Source organism: Strix uralensis, chromosome 2, assembly GCF_047716275.1.
Source record: "Strix uralensis isolate ZFMK-TIS-50842 chromosome 2, bStrUra1, whole genome shotgun sequence".
Classification (NCBI taxonomy): domain Eukaryota; kingdom Metazoa; phylum Chordata; class Aves; order Strigiformes; family Strigidae; genus Strix; species Strix uralensis.
This window is the reverse complement of record NC_133973.1, coordinates 24,527,961-24,546,010: the sequence shown is the minus strand read 5'-3', so window position 1 is coordinate 24,546,010 and position 18,050 is coordinate 24,527,961. Positions and strand designations below refer to the sequence as shown.

General features: G+C 38.0%; 1 protein-coding gene across 9 annotated transcripts in view; it reads left to right on the top strand.

Annotated features, from left to right (window-relative positions):
* Positions 1-18,050, top strand: part of ROBO2 (roundabout guidance receptor 2) — a 474,011-nt gene that overhangs the window by 419,423 nt on the left and 36,538 nt on the right. For 5 of the 9 annotated variants that reach the window (XM_074857940.1, XM_074857911.1, XM_074857919.1 and 2 more), the window contains exons 21-24: positions 3,410-3,691; positions 4,068-4,193; positions 8,563-8,719; positions 14,586-14,846. In XM_074857940.1, coding sequence (XP_074714041.1) covers positions 3,410-3,691; positions 4,068-4,193; positions 8,563-8,719; positions 14,586-14,846 — 826 coding nt within the window. The remainder of the gene's footprint in view (positions 1-3,409; positions 3,692-4,067; positions 4,194-8,562; positions 8,720-14,585; positions 14,847-18,050) is intronic. The other 4 variants (XM_074857947.1, XM_074857925.1, XM_074857932.1 and 1 more) reach the window with 1 other exon arrangement.

The following is an 18,050-nucleotide window of genomic DNA, read 5'->3' as shown; positions in this document are numbered from 1 at the left end:
AATACGTAAACAAAAATTAAGACAACTTTATATATATCAAAAATACATTAAAATGCAAAAAATCTATAAAACCATCAAACTGATAAATGTGAAAATAATTTAGTTTTGAACTGTACCAGAATTTGATTCTGAAAACCATCCCCCACGTTGGTTATATGTTCCTGTGGAAAACTTCTTGCCTCTGGTTTGACTACTGTGACTTCAAAACATTCTATATTTATTTTCCATATAAAAATGTTGCAAAGCTCTTGTCTTACAAAAATATTATAAAGTAAGCAAAACTTTTGATAATATTTAGAAGGCAACTGAATATCTGCCAGCTTCTTTGTTGTGAATATCTTGAAAATAAAACCCTTCAGTACTTTTCCATCTTTTCATAAGCTCAGATAATGCAGAAAAATTACCATTTTGTTTTAGCATTTGGCTCTATACGACTGAAATTGGAAGCATGTTTTAAAGCTTTTGGCTTCAATGTGGATGAGGCATAGGTCCAAATTTGTCCAAGAAATGCAACAGTTATATTTTGAGATTCAGCAGCTTAATTCCACCCATGATCTTTACAGTTGAGCTCACAGTTTTATTCTGGCTGGTTTGGGACCGCTTAACCCTGTCTGTTTCAGCAGTTGAGTTTGGATGCTTCTGCACTAAAGATGGGTTAGAAGTCAGATGTCTTTCACCATTAATTAACTGTGTAGATGGAATTTGGGCCTCTTTTACTGGTTAAAAGGTCTGTGGTAGTATAAAAGGTCTGTAAGAATTTTGAAAACAGTAAAGGTGGCAACCAACCACTTTGGAAACTCAGAAACTGAGGCGGGCAGTTCTAACATTGCCTTTAAGAGTGATATCCAAATTACGTCCTAGATAGGCATTTGGGAGCAAGGCTGTGCGTGGGAAGCACAGGTTAGGTTTGGAGTCAGGTAAGGCCAGAAAATGGTACTGCATCTCCTCAGGCAGCAAGAAAGAGCTTCTCCCAGGAAGTATTTCAGCACTGTTTCGGAAAACAAGTTGGATTTTGGAGTTTTGGGGAAAGTGTCCGGTGGGAAATGTGTGTTCATCTTTGGTCTGAAATGTACAGTGTGGGTTTTTCCCTATGACAAGTTGGTGGGAAAGTCACATTTGATTTTTACTAGGTGATTATGTTACTTTGTAAAATGGCACTTTAATAGCTCTTTGGGGGTTTAGTGTATACATCTCATGGAGGTCAAAAAAGTAATCTGTGGTTGTACTGAAAATTCCCAGAATGTCCGGAGAAACTCAGCTTATTAGTAAGAATGACCGAAAATTCTTAGCTGGTGGGAAGCTATGTAACTTTACTTTCAAGTGTGTAGTTCTCCATTCTAAAATGACTGTATAGAGATGATACCTCTTCAGTTGCCAGAAATGTGCTCTAAAAGATAGATGTATGTCTGAGTACTTGAGAGATGAGCATTTTGCTAGTTTTTACTTCTGTGAGTCTGCAAATCCAACACAGACAGGTTGAGATGGACTTACTTCATTTTATACATCAACAACAGAATTTATTTACTAAACTTCAGTCTATTATACTTTGATGAAACCAGTTGTGGAAAGGAAAAATCTTCATATTGTGGATGAAATGCGAGAAAGATAAGACTGCATTTGTCTCTCACATCTCATGCTGTATTTGCACATAGATGCTTTTATGATTGTGTACTGCCTCTAGAAAGCACATTGGATATGTGCAGATAGATAGAAATAACTTGATTTTGAAATATGACCTGTAGTTTGCATTAATTGTAATCTTTTTTTCACTTACAATTTATCTGCAGATATAAGTTAATACAATTAAGGCATTTTAAATACTTGATTGTGCCCATTTCCCTGTTATTGTTGTCTGCAAAAACAGACCATAGTGATAGACCCAAATTTAATCTCTGTTTCTGCAGTCTTTCTACTGAGCACTTGTTATTGCGTATTTATTTTTAATATGACATTGTTGCCCTGAGACTGCAGATGTTATTAGGGTCCATATTAAAATGTTCACTGTCGCACACATGAATGCAGTAGAAAATAGTTCTGTGGTCTAAATGTTCATCCCAGGAAAAAAAAATACAAACAAAAAACAAAACAGTGGGAGGAGGCCATGGTATCATATCTCATTGCTGAAAAAGTCTTGAGACAGTGAGAGAACAACTGTATTCCCTGAGGTTGCACAAAACCTATGTCTGAGTCTGGAACTGTGCCTAAACCCTTGTCTAGGTGCAAAAATAATCTTTTCTCTCTGGGGCTTAAGGTATATAAAAATGTCTGTGATATCGAGAATGGGATCTGAACATCCTCACTATAGGAGCATGCATTATTTCAAATATGATCTAACAGTTGAAATCCATACCTGCTATCCAGCTATGTAAAGCAAATGTCATATAAATGATGCATTTTAATAACAAATAAATTCCAGAATGGATTCAACTTTTCAAAGTCTGAATAAATTGTAAAAATAGTACCATTTGATATATTGACCTCTGAGAGAGCAGCAAGAGGGTTATCTGCTGTTCTCCTTGGGACATCATGCCAGTCATCATTAGATTCTTCACACTTCAGTAGTCTCAGCTTCTAAATCTAGTATTCCACCACCAAAGGTCACTGCAATGTTTAGTAAGGAGAGAGATTGCCAATCTAACTGATTAGAGGTACAAATTGCAGTGTGATAGAATTCAAAAGATGTAGAAAAGTCAACAGATATTTAGTTAAATATGCTGTACTGTTTTTCAGGTAAACGTACTGGAGTATTTGAACAAGCTGTTCTCCATTATCAACACTGCTTTGCCGTTTTAAGAGACTGATCACATACATCCCTTCAGAATAACAGATTTTCTTTCACATATCTGGAACAACTTGTTTTTGTCAGGTTTTTCTTTTGTTGAAAAGGAGAAATGTACTAGCTAATGTCAAAAAGAAAATTAGATAAGCTGATGCATAAAACTTCAAGGAACTCAAGGTGATGCCCTTAAAAAACTACTTTGAGAGCTGTGGCATCCATTTAAGAGTTTTGCTACATATTTGCTGGGAAAGTTTCCTCTGTGATTTGTACATTCACTCCTTTCATCATTTCCCTGAAGCCCAGACAGTTTCATCGGTTCTGACATAGAGTGAACAATTGAAAACATTCTTCAGTAGAGAAATATTCCAAACTTCACTTTCACAGTTGAAGGTATGGAAAAAAAAAAAGATGGTTTTAGGCAGTGAGACGTGAAGGACAAGTGGTAGGCCTGTCACAGATGCTGATAGCTTGGCGATGGTTGTACATCATCTTCCCTTCATTGGCTCATGGACCTGTCTCAGCTGAAATGCAAACGTGCAAAATGACACATTTATTTTTCATCTTAAACCTTGATACTTTCAGGCTTCCTGTGCATCAATGATTTGTTTCATTCCCCTATGTTCACCACAGATGTGCTGCCACCAGTGCCAGGGCAAGGGGATAAAACTGCTACTATGCTTTCTGATGGAGCCATTTACAGCAGCATTGACTTCACCACGAAAACTAGTTACAACAGTTCCAGCCAAATAACACAAGCTACGCCATATGCCACCACCCAGATACTGCATTCCAACAGCATCCATGAGCTGGCTGTCGACTTACCTGATCCTCAGTGGAAAAGCTCAATTCAGCAAAAAAATGACCTGATGGGATTCGGTTACTCTCTCCCAGACCAAGGCAAAGGCAACAATGGTAATTACAGCTCTTATTTTCCAGAGCCCTTGGCTTTATACTGTATCATCTATGCATGAATTAGAAAAAACTTTTTAGTATGTGAGACACTGTTTATATTTACCATAACTAATGCTTGCATACCTTGCATGTGTGCTGAACCTCAGACAATCACAAAATATATTGTTCTGTTCTTTTAATCCTCTTTGTCCTGTGCCAATCACCAATCCATCTGCCTTCCATTAGGCTAGGATAGGTATACATTCAAAATTAAAAAAAATTAAAACTCGCTGCCCCACCACATCTGCCATTGACTTGCTAACTGCATGTGTTGCATGTGCTTGTGCTGTCAACTAATCACACGATGCCACTGTGACCTTTGCCCTTTAACCCTTAGCCTTGCTTTACATCCCTGACTACCGCGTGGCTGAGGGATTGGCTAATAGATTGCCACACAACCAGTCACAGGATTTCAGCACCACCAGCTCCCACAACAGCTCCGAAAGGAGTGGCAGCCTCTCAGGTTGGTTCCACCGCTGTGGGTGGGTGAGGGACGGAGGGGTGATGGTGAGCAGCTCGCCAGGGAGGCGGAAAACCTCCTAGGTGCACTTTGCAGATAGGTATGAGGGTGCCTGCCCACTGGAACATCAGCAAACAGCATCACATTGGCCTCTACTGAAAAAAAAAGCCTTTTGCAAAACCTGTTTGGAGATAATTAGAGAATGCTCCCAACCAGCGATTGTTGGCACAATTGCAAACCTTACCTTGTCATATCCTTTCTCTGACAGCACAGTTCATGGAGCAAATGTATTTCTGCATCAATCCTCAGTTTATAGGTCTCCCCACACTGAAATTCATGAGGAGTTTAATATTTTTGTTGAGTTGTTAACAGCTTCCCCACTCCCACGAGCTGGTTCTAAATGCTGCTTTTCAGTGAAGCAGCTCAGAAATAGATGTAGGGTCCTGCAAGATGGCTGGGGTTTCAAAAATTATGCCAAGTCTGCATACAAACAGAATGTAAATTTTATGTATGTGCTGCTGTTACATCGGAAACATGACACATGGATGAAAACGATTGTAGTACATGTGGTTGTGTCATATTTAAACACACCTTTTCTCTTGATTTCTTTAATTTTGCTTACTTGTTACTTATGTATATTTTTTTCAAGACAAAAAATGAAAAGCCAGCAATTAAAATGAGAGTCTGCTATTTCACTTGACCAAATTATGAGAGAGCTGAAGAGACTTGTTTTTCAAATTCGTACTATATCCATAGCCTTTTGAATTTCCACAGTAAGTTGGAGCAATAGTAACAGTAACAGATCAGCCCTCGAAAAGGCTTCTTTATGTCAATTTAAATGACTATTCAAATTGAATGTTGAGATTAGAAACCTATAATCATTGGCCCATAACTGAGCCAAATGTGTTTGAAAGTCTTGTGTTCTCATGGGAAGTATTAGCTGATTTGAGTGAGATCGAAAAACAGGATTATGGCATTGACAGGGAGGTATCTGGGAACTAAGTTCATACAATGCTTCAAGAAAGGTTCTTGTCCCTTGTATGTGAGATGTATTGGCAAGTAGCTTAGGAAATCGGGTTGCTCCTCCGGCTGAATGAAAATGCAGAAATTGATATGCTGAGGTACATATGTGCTGATTATCAGAGGGCAGTATCACACTTTAGATGTGTTGACAGCTACAGTTGCCTGAAAATTTTCTCAGAAAATACAAAGTTTCACTGGAAAATGCCAGTTGATCAAAAGCTGGACTTCGAACAAATATTTCAAGTGAAACATATTTTGTGTAGTGTTTCTCAGTTTGAAGTAAATTTTCTGACGACACATGGAAACATCAGGTTAGCCAGTCTTTCTATGGCCAGGGCACTCCTGTTGTGATCAAAGCAGCTCACACCTGGATGCCCCAGTGCTCAGATGAGTGTCAGACTATTGGACTGCGGAGTCAGTATTTTGCTCTCCCTTGCCCACTAATTATGTCTTTAATACAGGCTAATTATATCTATAATACATGAGAAACTGGGGGAGACCTTTGAGCAGTCCAATAATTAAAGCATCACTGGAGTCAGAGACCAGCTTTGATTGTCCCCATAAGGGTGACAGTCCCCATAAGGGTGAGCAGGGACTTGTTCTCTCACTTCCTTGGTTAGTACTTTAAGTACTACTTATTATTCTGACTAAGTTTCTGTCTCTCTCAAACGCATATCGTAAGAAATCCTATCTCACTGTGGAATAGAAAACAGCTAAAAACTCAACTGCTTTGTGAGGCAGGGAAATTTGGTGGCTGTACTTTGCACAGCTCCCAGCCTATGTCAGTGCTATGATCATCATCAGCCCGACTGGCAAATTCTTTTTCCAGGGCCTGATTCATGTAGAGATTTAAACAATATAATTGAATTTCAGTGTGAGGAGACACTGAAACATCAAGCAACATTGCTATGGGGAAACAAGGCTTCGGTGCAACAGTTTTCAAGCACACATCAGGCATTATGTATTAGGTGTCTGTTCCACTAGTCTGACAGTGGAGTAATTCTGCCCATGGGGACAGAGGAGAAATCTCCTGCCCAACTGTATGGTGCAGGCTGCTTTCCTTAGCAGTAATGACCTTGGAATTCCTTTCTTTTATTTCTTCATCTGAACAGTTCCTCAGCTCTCTGCTTCACTCTTTCTAATAGTTCTGTTGTCTTAGACCTTTCTCTCCAAACCCCTCCAAATCAAAGTGACTCCATAATAGCACCCCCCACATCCAACCTCTTTTTACATCTCCTAAGGTTACCAAGGTGCTACAATGCCAAAATCTTCCTCTCCACCTCAACGAGTTCCTAAGCTGAAGTTCTCTGCATTTCTTTCCTCTGAGTATTCCTACTTTAAACCTCCCTGCAACACACACACACACACACACACACACACACACACACACTCTCTCTCTTTCTCTCTCTCTCTCATGCATGTGCTTTCCTCCCAAAGCAGCCCCTCCTTCCTTAGCTCTTGTTGGCTCCTACTCCTGCTGACTTTTCAAAAATTCCTTCATGTCTACAATTAATGTACTTCCTTTGTACTGTTCTGTGACCCTATTTCTAACTCCTCTTTCTGCCATACTTGTGCTTTGAAAGCTTAATTTTCCCTCCAGAAAGTTCATGTATTTGTTCCTCCATTGCCACCATCACTGGGGTTTCTTTTCTGTTGATCAAAATGTTCTTTCCCTTTTCAAGAAAACTTCCCTCTCTGCCAGGCTACAAAAGGGGGGAAGAGCCTGTCTTGCATCCTAATAGATGGGATATCAGTTCAGTTTGCACAGAGTGAATGACAGGAACTTGCCTGGACTTACTATAAATACTCCAAGACATGGAAGGAAGGGCTCTGGTCTGGAATTGAGTAGTGGAAAGCAAAGTCTTGTTTGCAATGTGTTGCCAGCCAGGCTGATTAGAAACCTTGCCGGACTTGTTGCCTGTCTCTAGCAGCTGCAACAGGAGGTGAAAAGAGAATCACAGAATCACCTTTTTCTTCCCTCTCTATTTGTTCCTATTTTGGTCCAGCTGATATTCAGAGCTAAAAGAAGAAAGCCACTGTCTCTCAGACAAAAAGTCCCGTGACACGTGCTTGTCTCTATTGCTAGAATTGCATCTCCTTCTCAATGTCTCGATGCCTAAAGCTAGAGCCCATGGCAAAGAGGGTGGTGGTGCCTGCCAGTGCACACTGTGCCACCCTGCCTGACAAGTCACTTGTGGCTTTTTTGATTCATTGGCGTTGAGAACTTTTTACATGGGTTTTTTTGGCTGATTCTTATAAATCAGCAAGAGATGTCAGTGGATAAGATGAATTAGACTGTGCTTTCTGCAACAGACAAGGGATGAGTGTCTGCCAGCTGGGTACCCTACTGAAAAAAACATATGACAAACCATTCTTCCACCCAAAAATCCAGAGACTTTGAAATCCACAACAAAATGTAATAAATAGATGGGTCTCCAAGAAGACAAGGGATTCAAATTCTTGTGCCATTCTTTCTCTTGATGAATTCCTGACAAGAAAAAGGAGTCAGGGCAAAATAAAAGAAGCTAAACAAGTGGGATGAGAGCTTTCTCTGTAAGACTGCTTTCCCGCAAATGGAAGTGTCTCAACTGGAGAAGTGGGTGCAAGGACAATAATAGAGGAGAAGAGGGCTTAAGCAAAATGCATTGCTCACTTCATTTCTACCAGCCTCCTCCGTTAGATTTGTACATCAGAAATAGAACCTCTTCTCCATAGTGGCACAAGATATTTCAATCCTGTGAAACACAGAGTCCTAAAGCATTGCAGGTGACTTCCTGATGTTTTAAAAAATGAAACAGTAAATTCCTATCGGCAAAACCCTGTTTCTTTTTGTTTTGATAACTTACAGTTGTCATTCTGGCTGAAAGATATTGAATCTAATGACAATTTTTTTAGATTGTGTCCTTAACCTCTGTGTTTTCCACAGAAAGAGATTATGCAAACCAGTGTTATAAGCACGTTGGATTCTAACATTTGCTATAGTCTATTATGTTTTTATCTAACAGTGAATTCAAGATGTCATAAAGCAGACATGAATAAATCAGTATATGTATTTCTGATACGGCAAAACATGTCTTTCCTTGGTTGTGTACTACTGTGGTGCAAATGTGTGGAGTTTTAAAAAGAACTTATTTTCAACAATTGTTCAAAATATTTTTCTGTTCCATTCTATTATTATTTATAACCTTGTAACAGCATTAGCACATTGATGCTGATTCTGCAGGGACATAAATACATCTTTTTTGGGACATGCCATCTGGAATCAGAATTCTTTCAAAGAAGCATAAATAGCTAGCTTTTCTTCCCACATTATATCTCTAACATTTTATTTTTCTTTTTGGATTTCCAGGTGGCAAAGGAGGGAAAAAGAAGAAAAACAAAAATACTGCCAAGCCCCAGAAAAATAATGGGTCAAACTGGGCTAGTGTTCCCCTCCCACCCCCTCCCGTGCAGCCGCTTCCAGGAACAGAGCTGGAACACTATGGGGTGGATCAGCAAGAAGCAGGGTAATTTTTTAATTTTTCTTTTGAAGAAAAATCTGTAGTTTGCAGATATGAGGCTTTTTTAAAAAAATTTCACTAAGTGACAATATTATTGTTTGTTTAAAAAAAAAAAAAAAGAGCACAACTTATCCTATAGACATATTCAGGGCTGTGGAGGAAGAATGTTTGAATAGCTTCTCTTGATAGTGGCTGAAGATGGAAATAAAAGTGACCTTGCTTCATCATCATGTAGGGCTTCTCTGCTTACTCATGCTGGGAAGTGTCTATCTTCGCATGTAGCTTAATTGAATTCTGTTGGGACTGCCTGCAGATGATTGCGGAGTGAGTAAGGATGACATAATCTGGCTCCTTGTATTTTTTCACTGCTTTGGTGTTTAAAAATATTAGAGCCAAAAGAACAAAAAACCCCACACTAAATCGGATTAATTTTAGAAGATCAACCAGTGGATAATAATCTTCTTATTGGCTTTTAGAAGAAATTTCACAGTTGAAGAAGTCATGCTATTTATAGGACTTCTTTTTGATTATTTAAACAACTCTTGAGTTTCTGGAACCTTACACTTATTTTTGGATAGCTTAAACTTGTTCCCAAGGACACAAAATCACACAAAAAGCACTAAATGACAGGAAAGTGACATTTCCTGCACAGAGAACAATTATGGAATGCTTTTTATAAAGTGAAGTTATATGAAGTACCAGGTTATCAAACTCTGGAGGAAAATCGAGTATATAGAAAAATAGTTTACTGTGGTCAGCTCTGTTGGAGCCTTTGAGAATCATCACTCTGTCAGGGACGAATTTCTGCCTGTTTAAATACATGGATTGATCAATATTTCCTAAGGATGAAATACATGTTTTAAAAAATCATTGTAATAGCTTTACTGAATATAAAAATGAAAATGTTATCTTGTAAGCGTGAATTGATCATCACTACTTTTATAATAAAAATTAGAATAATTAAATATTAATATTTCAGTTTATACCAAGTCCTTAATCTCTTAAAATTAATAACAACTAGCTGTGTAAGTCAGTTGAGTTCCATTTAAAATGAAGGTCCATTCAAGCTGTATTAGAGTTAGAATTTCAAAGCAAATGTAAGAGAAAATGAATAACCTTACTGATTGTAAGAGTTGTTTCAATCTCAAGGCAAAAGGTGCATATAATCATTATGTCCTGTATTCTGTCATAAAAGCTAAAATAAATTTAATTTTATTTTGCCATATAATTTTCATCTATCAGTTTATATTCTTAAAACACATGTGCAGCCATTTCACTATTCTAATTATGCTACAGAAGGTAAACAGCTTGGATTTTCTTTCAGGACAGTGAAATTGCATAAAAGGTAAATGAAATACCTTCTAGAGAAATCCCTTGTTACACAGGGCTTGACTCCTCAGTTGCATAAAGTATCTCTTATTTAGCTGGAAGGAATGATGTTGGTCACCAAGACAACACTGGTTATTTAAGGATAAGGTAATCACCAGCTTTCCAGGTCCTCAACAATTCAGACTTAGTTTTTCCTCTGATTATCTTTTGAATTACTCTTCTCTGTTTTTTGTAATATCTCATTAACAACGGTTGTAACAATACCTTTTAAGCACATTTTACCAAACAGAAAAAAAATTTTGAAGACTTACAGTATCAGTCTTGAGCTACAGTAATTTGCAATCAGCTTCACTGAACCCAATGAATCTGCAGTGCCCATACTTCCTGAGGATGTATCCAATACTAATGGTTGTTCTGTATTCAGGAGTTGATCTTGTTTCCATGGTTTTCAACATGCTAAAATGGAATGAATCATAGACCATATTCCTTATGTTGCCTTTAATATTGACATATTGAGTAAAAAAAACACCAAGCAATTTTTTTAAACTTTTTTTGTTTTCTTGATTTTCTTTGATGTATACTATATATGACAAGTTCAGTGTTTTTTAATTTTAGAATTAATTACATGCAGATCTAATTATATTGTGAATTACAATTGAAAAATGAACTTCCAGTCAGAAAAACTGAAGACTTTAATAAAGTTCTCACAACGTGATATGGAAGGTGAATGTTTAGAGCAATAAAACAAGGAAGTTGGCATCTTACAGAAACTTATTTTCTGTGCATGTCTTCCTATAACTCTTGAATTCACTCATTGGTATCCCAAATAAAGTAAACAGTTTTGACACTTTATCTTGCTTACTATAAATTAACACTAGTGGCCTATTGGCTTATAAATTGTAAAAGAAAATCCACAATAACAGCAAATGAAAAAAAAAGTCACCTAACTTAATCATAGGTAAGGAAGAAAAAAAAAATATACTATTAGTTCTCTCTACCATCTTCTCCCCAGAAGAACTGAGGTGCATTCACCTCCATTTTCCCATGAACTGCAACACACATAAGGAAAGGTGAACGTGTTAATCCAAGCAGCCATTTCATAAAATGTGGTAGCTTTTGGGATGTCTTAAATTCCTATTTAACCTTTGCAGAAAGTCTGTTTAAACTGTTGTTTTCCTAGCAAGCTGTATCCTGTGAAACTTCCCCATTTTTTGTGGTCTTCTACAAACTCTGTGCTTGTTCCTTGTTGTATTCCTTAATTTTTGTATATACTGCAGTTTTTGAAGTCTGTCTTTTCCTGTAATAGCTCCCAATCAAGCATGTTCCCTTTCCTTCTCTTTTCAGAGAAGATGCTTTTGCTTGGTTTTATCTAATAATCTTGACAATAAGGAAATGCCTTTTATTTATTTATTATTATCTGTTTATATTTTTCACCAATAATATGCACAGTCTTGAGCCAACCCCAATAAAGGCCATCTTCATATTGTTATCATTGGTTATTTTTATTTCTTATTATTGATTACACCTTAAAATGGAATATTAGCTGCTGGGTGTCAATATATTTGATAGCCATTTTCTGTCGCTAGATAAAGTAAGGAAGATAATACCTCTTACATCAAAAAATCTTTTCTGGCAAGGCCTAGAGGGGGAAGCTTTCTTTGTTGCAACAATGTGTGTAATGAAAGAGAATTGTTATAGAACGTGCCCCTTATGTAGCACCTCTATTTTTTTATGTTGAAGAAAAAAATGTATCAATGTAATGAACCAAGCTTTTTAATAGCAAAAAATTACTATAGCATAAAAGTGCTGAGAATAGAATAAAAATTATTAGAAAAATAGAGAGTCGTGGTTGTTAACCAGAACTTATTAGGGACTTAATTATCATGAAATTACAATCAGAGGTCCCTAATAAAGTTAAGGTGCTTAGATTTTAATAAGAAGTACTTGAAAAAGGTTGCATTTTCACCAAGTTGTATTTAGTCGGAAAACCTAAAAGAACATGGATGCAGCCGATATTCACTATGCTGGTTCCAGAAGTTTCAATAACTATCATTTATATGAGGTGTAGTTACTATGTAGTCTGTTAGGTTTGCTAGCTTTTTCTTGCAGATTTTTTTTTGGTAAAATGCAGGCTTGAACTGGTGGCTTTTCAGACATCTTACATTATGAAGATAAAAGTTCTTGTACCTGAAGTCTTGAATCTCAATGTGCTGAACTTCAGGCTTAAGCTCCTTTCCATTTCAAACAAAATCTAGATAAAGATACAGTACTTGAGCAGAATCTTTTTACTAAGAAATCTTTTTACTATCAAACTGAACATTTTGGGATTTGAAGCAAATAAGGTCAAAAGGTGAGGACATCCAAAGCTCATTTATACATTACTGAAAAGTCACTAGGGAGTATCCTTCTGCCCTGTCCCTTTTAAAGAAGAAGCCATTACACCAAAGCATGAGGTTGAGAGAGTAAAAGTAAGTGACAGAGCTGTTGCACTGTACATTTTTAGCAGCATGAGTTAGGATGGTCCCTTCAGACTTGGGTGGCAATGTCATGAGTGAATATTGCAATGAAAGACAAATAGAACTAGTCATATCTTAATTTGTCTCATAAGGAATTGAATATGTATCAGATAACATTTTCTTAAACCTCTGTGTTATGAAAATGGTAATGATCATTCACTCAAAAGCACCTAAATGACAAGTGTTAAGATGCAGCATTTATTTGCACCTCTGTACACGTACGTATGTTTGTGTATCTATATGTGGTTTTATCTAGATATAGATTTAAAGTGATACCGGCCTTAATTACAAGACAGATCTTCCGCAGACTTTTGGATGATTAAGTCAGGTTATTTTAGCTATCCTGGATCTTTTAAATAAAGACTACAGACTTTTGAATAAGGAAAAAGTAGTTTAGTTAATTTTAGAAATCTTTGGGTTTTGCTTAAAGTAAATGTTCTGTTCATAATACAGGTTTTGAAACTTCTCTGTCTCAGTGTTTCCAGCCTTTTTGTAACCCAGCTTCACACTTGAGAAAATTGTCAGTGATTCATTTTTCTCTCGGAAACTGGTAATTCCTTCCTTCCAAATCAGAAGCCTTGAAGGAGTATTTTTAAACCGGTTTGAGAAATTAACTGTGTAACGCAATGCATTGCAGAAAAAAGAGGTGTACCTTGTCAGCAGTTCCTGAAGGCGGAAAGAAGATAAAGTGACTTAGAAGATGCTTGGGGAATGGCCTTTAGAATGTGAGATGGTTTGACAGTGAAGGAGCTGTGAGAGCTTTTGGTTGTCTGGTTGCCTTTTGAAAAGAGCTGTCTATCCTGAGGTATTTTAGAATACACTGGGAGTTAAGAATAAATGTGTTCAGATGCTCAAGGGACTGCAGGCTGACTGGATGTTTTGAAGATGGGTAGAGTAGACAGTGTTGAGATTTGAGTGGTGTGATTGTCAGCAGAGCTGTGCACAACTGAAGTTGTGTTCAGATTAGGGAATTAGTCAGGGGAAATAATGTACAGGGAATGACCACAGTCACCAGGGCTTATGTGTCTTGAGTGATGCTGGTGTCTCTAAGGGACAGGGTCCTGGGATGATACCGTAATACAGCACTGAACTGAAAGGTTCTGTGATGAGGACAGAGACAGAAAAAGATTGAATTGCTGGCAAAGCTTGCATAAGCAGTGGGAATAGAATATAAAGCTTCTACTTCTAGTCCTGATCAGATGTACACCTTTGATATAAGACTAAAAATTGAACCACAAAAACCTATCAGAACATCTCTTATATGTGAAGAGAGGGAATTTGGTATTGAAGAATATTGGTAGTTGTTAATCTTTTAATCTACTTTGGGGAGGTATGTTGAAACTATTCAGAAATTTAGCACTGTCTAGGTAAGTCCCAGTAAAAATTGGGTAGGAGGTGGGGTGCTGGCAGAGCTGTCAACATGTATGCTAATGTCTCTTATCAGCTGGTGCTGTGACATAGCATATGCTTAGGGTCAGCGCTGCGGTGACACGAATGTATTACACATCATAGCAGATACCTATATGCAGTGTGAAAAGACCAGAATTTATGTGGAAAGTGTAGCTTTTTGTTTAAGCTACAAAATAAAAACAAATAGTAAGTTTATAGACAAATAAAGGGAAGAATGGAAGTAAGGAAGGGCATAAGTGCAACTACGTAAATCTCGCTCTGCCTTTTAAGAATGCTGCTATTTTCATGTCTGGGTCAATCTTCATGCGTTCTCCTAGGTTAATGATCCAGTGAGTTAGTTCATTTTTGTTGTTGATTATGTTGATTATCACCATTAACAAATATGATAATGGATCAGTAATTTTTTTGTTGCACATCTTGTTCAAGTTGCTTAGCTGTTGTGGGAAAAATTAAAGACTCAGTAAGGAGAATTTAAACAATTATGACCCTATTTTCAATAAATGTTAAAACTCCCACTGCTTGTGAGGGTTCAAACTGTAGCAGAAATCCTGTATACCCTGTATACTCACGGCAGAGATGAGATTCAATATATACTATTTTCTTCTTTTTTATTTTAGATATGACAGTGATGGTTGGTGTCCGCCTTTGCCAGTTCAGACCTACCTACATCAGGGCATGGAGGATGAGCTTGAAGAAGACGATGATCGTGTTCCCACACCTCCTGTCCGAGGAGTAGCTTCATCACCTGCGATCTCCTTTGGGCAACAGTCAACTGCAACCCTCACGCCTTCTCCACGAGAGGAGATGCAGCCAATGCTTCAAGCCCACCTTGATGAATTAACAAGGGCTTACCAGTTTGATATAGCAAAGCAGACATGGTAATGTTTGAAGGGGGCACCTGTGGTCTGGGAAATGAAAGCATGATAATAATTTATTCCTTGATGACATAAATATCAACTGTGTTCAACAACATTTCAGTAATGTTTCCAAAGCAGTAAAATGGAAGAAGAAATAGCAAAACTGTATCTACAGTGTGAAAGTCTTAAACATTAGTAGCTGCTTTTTAAACCATAGTGCTTGATACTATGTTAAATCTTGACTAAAGACATGTAAAAATATTCTTCTGGAGTTTTACATATATTCAACTAAATAGTTAACACCCACCTACTGACAACTTTTATGCAGCTCAGAGTACTCTCTGTTCAGGCTAGCAAAAGATTTTTTAGGATTTTCAAAAATACTGAGGTTCTAAATTCCTGATTAAAACTAATGCTAGTCACTTGAAATAGAAATGTAGCAGCTTTTACCTTGTGTCACATGAGAATGAAGCATTTGCATCTCTGACTGTAGTTTGAAATACCATGAAGATTTCTGATTCATAGGGAAAAAACCATAAGTGGCAGGAAGGAAGTTGTTAGTATTTACAAAATGGATCTAGTGTTTTAGAGTGCTTTATGCCTATTTAAAGGAAGAGCAAGCAAATACCACAGTAACATTTCCCCTGCAAAACAAACAGAAGCAATCTCTTCAGAGACTGAAAAAGAACTTGTCAACTGCACCAGGCTGGGGAAGTGGTGAAGGTCAGTTGCTTTCTGGATGTTCCCTAAGTGGCAGTTGTCCTTTTACAACTTTTCTATCCAGACAAAGCCTGCAAATCTCGGAGGAGAGGAGCAGAGCTAGTTACTGAATGGCATGCTGCCAGCGGAGGAGCAGCCTTTCTTCGCTGGTAAATAAAGCCACAAAGTTATTCAGCTTGAGCTACCATAAATAGATCAGGCAGGTAGGCAGGCAGTGCCAAATCAAAGCCAGCTGTTTTCCCTGGACACTGTCGAAGCCTCGAGGCTTGTCTGCAATCTGCACGCAATCAACAGGGTACTTTGGTCCTGTTGCAGTGCCACGCTGCCAAGCACCGACCTCGGCCTGCCCGTGGGACAGACCCAAATCCCAGGCAGCAGCTAGACCTGGCCTGTTGAAGGTAGCTGATTTCTGAGCCAGCACACAGATGCATACCCTGTCTGTACAGTCAGTTGCTGCTGTATTTTGCAGCTGTTACCCTTTCTATGCCCTACAAACCATGGGTGCCAGTCTGGGACCAGGTATCATACTAGGACTCTGTAGCAAAGCTTGACGCAGCTGACAGGAAAGGTCTTGCTCTCTTTTGGAAAAATTAAAGTTGATTGGGAACTTTCATAATGTGCTTAGGAATACACAGATTTTAACGTCACTGTTGTGTTAGGTCACAGTAATTGAGCATGAAACTCTGAAAAAAAATATAGAGGAGATAAACTATTTTCATACTAGGACTTTAGAGCAGGTGTTGGGGTAGATATTGAGGGTTGCAAGTACAAATGATTTTTGCAGTAGTTGTGACATGGAATTGTTTAATGCTTTGATAATGCTTGCCTAGATACTGTTCATACATGCTGTTCATACATGCTGTTCAGCAAATGCTGTTCAAAGTCACTGGAAAGTCCTTCATTGTCTTAAGTGGGAAGGAAGAGTTCTTAGTTATCTTTTCACAAAGTTAATCTGTCCATTGTAGGGGCAGGGGCAAACAAAACAAGGTGAGACCTGCCAGGTAGGTTACTGTAGGAGTAACAGAAGAGAAATATAGAGACCAGACAACTAGAAATTTAAGAAAGAGCACATTAGAGATTACTGGAAAAGTACATAATCATTATGGCCTAGATCCAGCAAATCACTTAAGTATATGCTTAACTAACTACAAGTACATGAGAAATTGACTTCAATTGTTCTATGACATGCTTAACATTAAGCATATACTTAAGTATTTTGCTTGATTGGGAGCTAATCACACTGTTTATTGAGGGTTAGTTAGATGGTAGTGCCCTTTAGCACAGTGTTTTGAACACTGCATAGCTAAGAACCTGATGTCCAGACAGAAAAGTATTCAAGAACTACTAATCAAAAAGAGGTTGTATATCAGAAGGGAAGCATTTCCTCTGCAAATAATCTTCAGAATAAGCAATAATTTAAAACCTACACCAAGGTGGAGAGAGATTCCAGTGGTACATAACATTTACTGTGACATTCTCAGATCCGATAGAATTACATTATGAAAAAGAAAAAGCTGTTTGAATAAAGAGAATTACTGCACTTATCAAGTGTAGGCAATAATACAGCACAAAGTTTTCATCAAAAATATATTAGAGCTAGGAAACCACAGGTGACAGTTGTAATTTTTTCTGTTATGCTGTCCAAGCAAGAGACCAGCAGAATCCTGGATCCCGTCCAGAGCGCTGCCAGTTTGAATCAGGTCACGGCACCTCATGTACAGCCACCCAAGGATTCCCACATGCCTAAGTCAGCAATTTTATGCATGGTACATGCTCTTATGCCGAGGCCAGTCATGCCTGCATCCCCTGGCACAGCTTGCTGTGTACCTGTAGTGCTGTGGAGAGCATTGCATTGAAACCTGATGGTTGTTCTTTTCCTCTCTAGCCTCTAAGAGGCCACACAAATGAAATTCTGAGTCCCGTGCTTGCCTTTGGCCATTTAGCTATCCTGTCGGTGGTTTTTATCTTTGTTTTTCTTTTTTTTAATTGTGATTGCTGCATGCAGTAATTTCACACATGCATGCCCTAATACTGCTGCAATTAACTCAACTAAACTACTGGGAATAAAGCAAAATAAAAAGGTCTTGCCAGTAATGGATTCATTGAACTCTAAAAGTTCTCTGTCCTACTGGGCATTTCCTTCTCTTTGGGTGACTTCTCCTTGAGGACACTTGAGTCTGTTTAAGCAGAAGTGAAATTTAATTTTGGCTCAACATGTGATTTGCAAAGTGGAATATTGGGTGAGACAGTTATATGCTAGGTTGGGATTCAGAATTGTGCTTTTCCGTGGGCTTCCTACTTGATATATATAGCCTCTGTGTGCATCATTCCTCCTCTGTAAAAGGACAATCTTGACCTTCCCCATCTTACAGGAGGAGAAGTATATTTAAGACTGGAAAGTGTGTGGGTACTCTGGTACTAAAAGCTATGGTGAATAACTGAACTGACTTTTCTTGAGTTTGACCTAACAAACACGTTTTGTAAATCTACTTCAGGACTTATTGA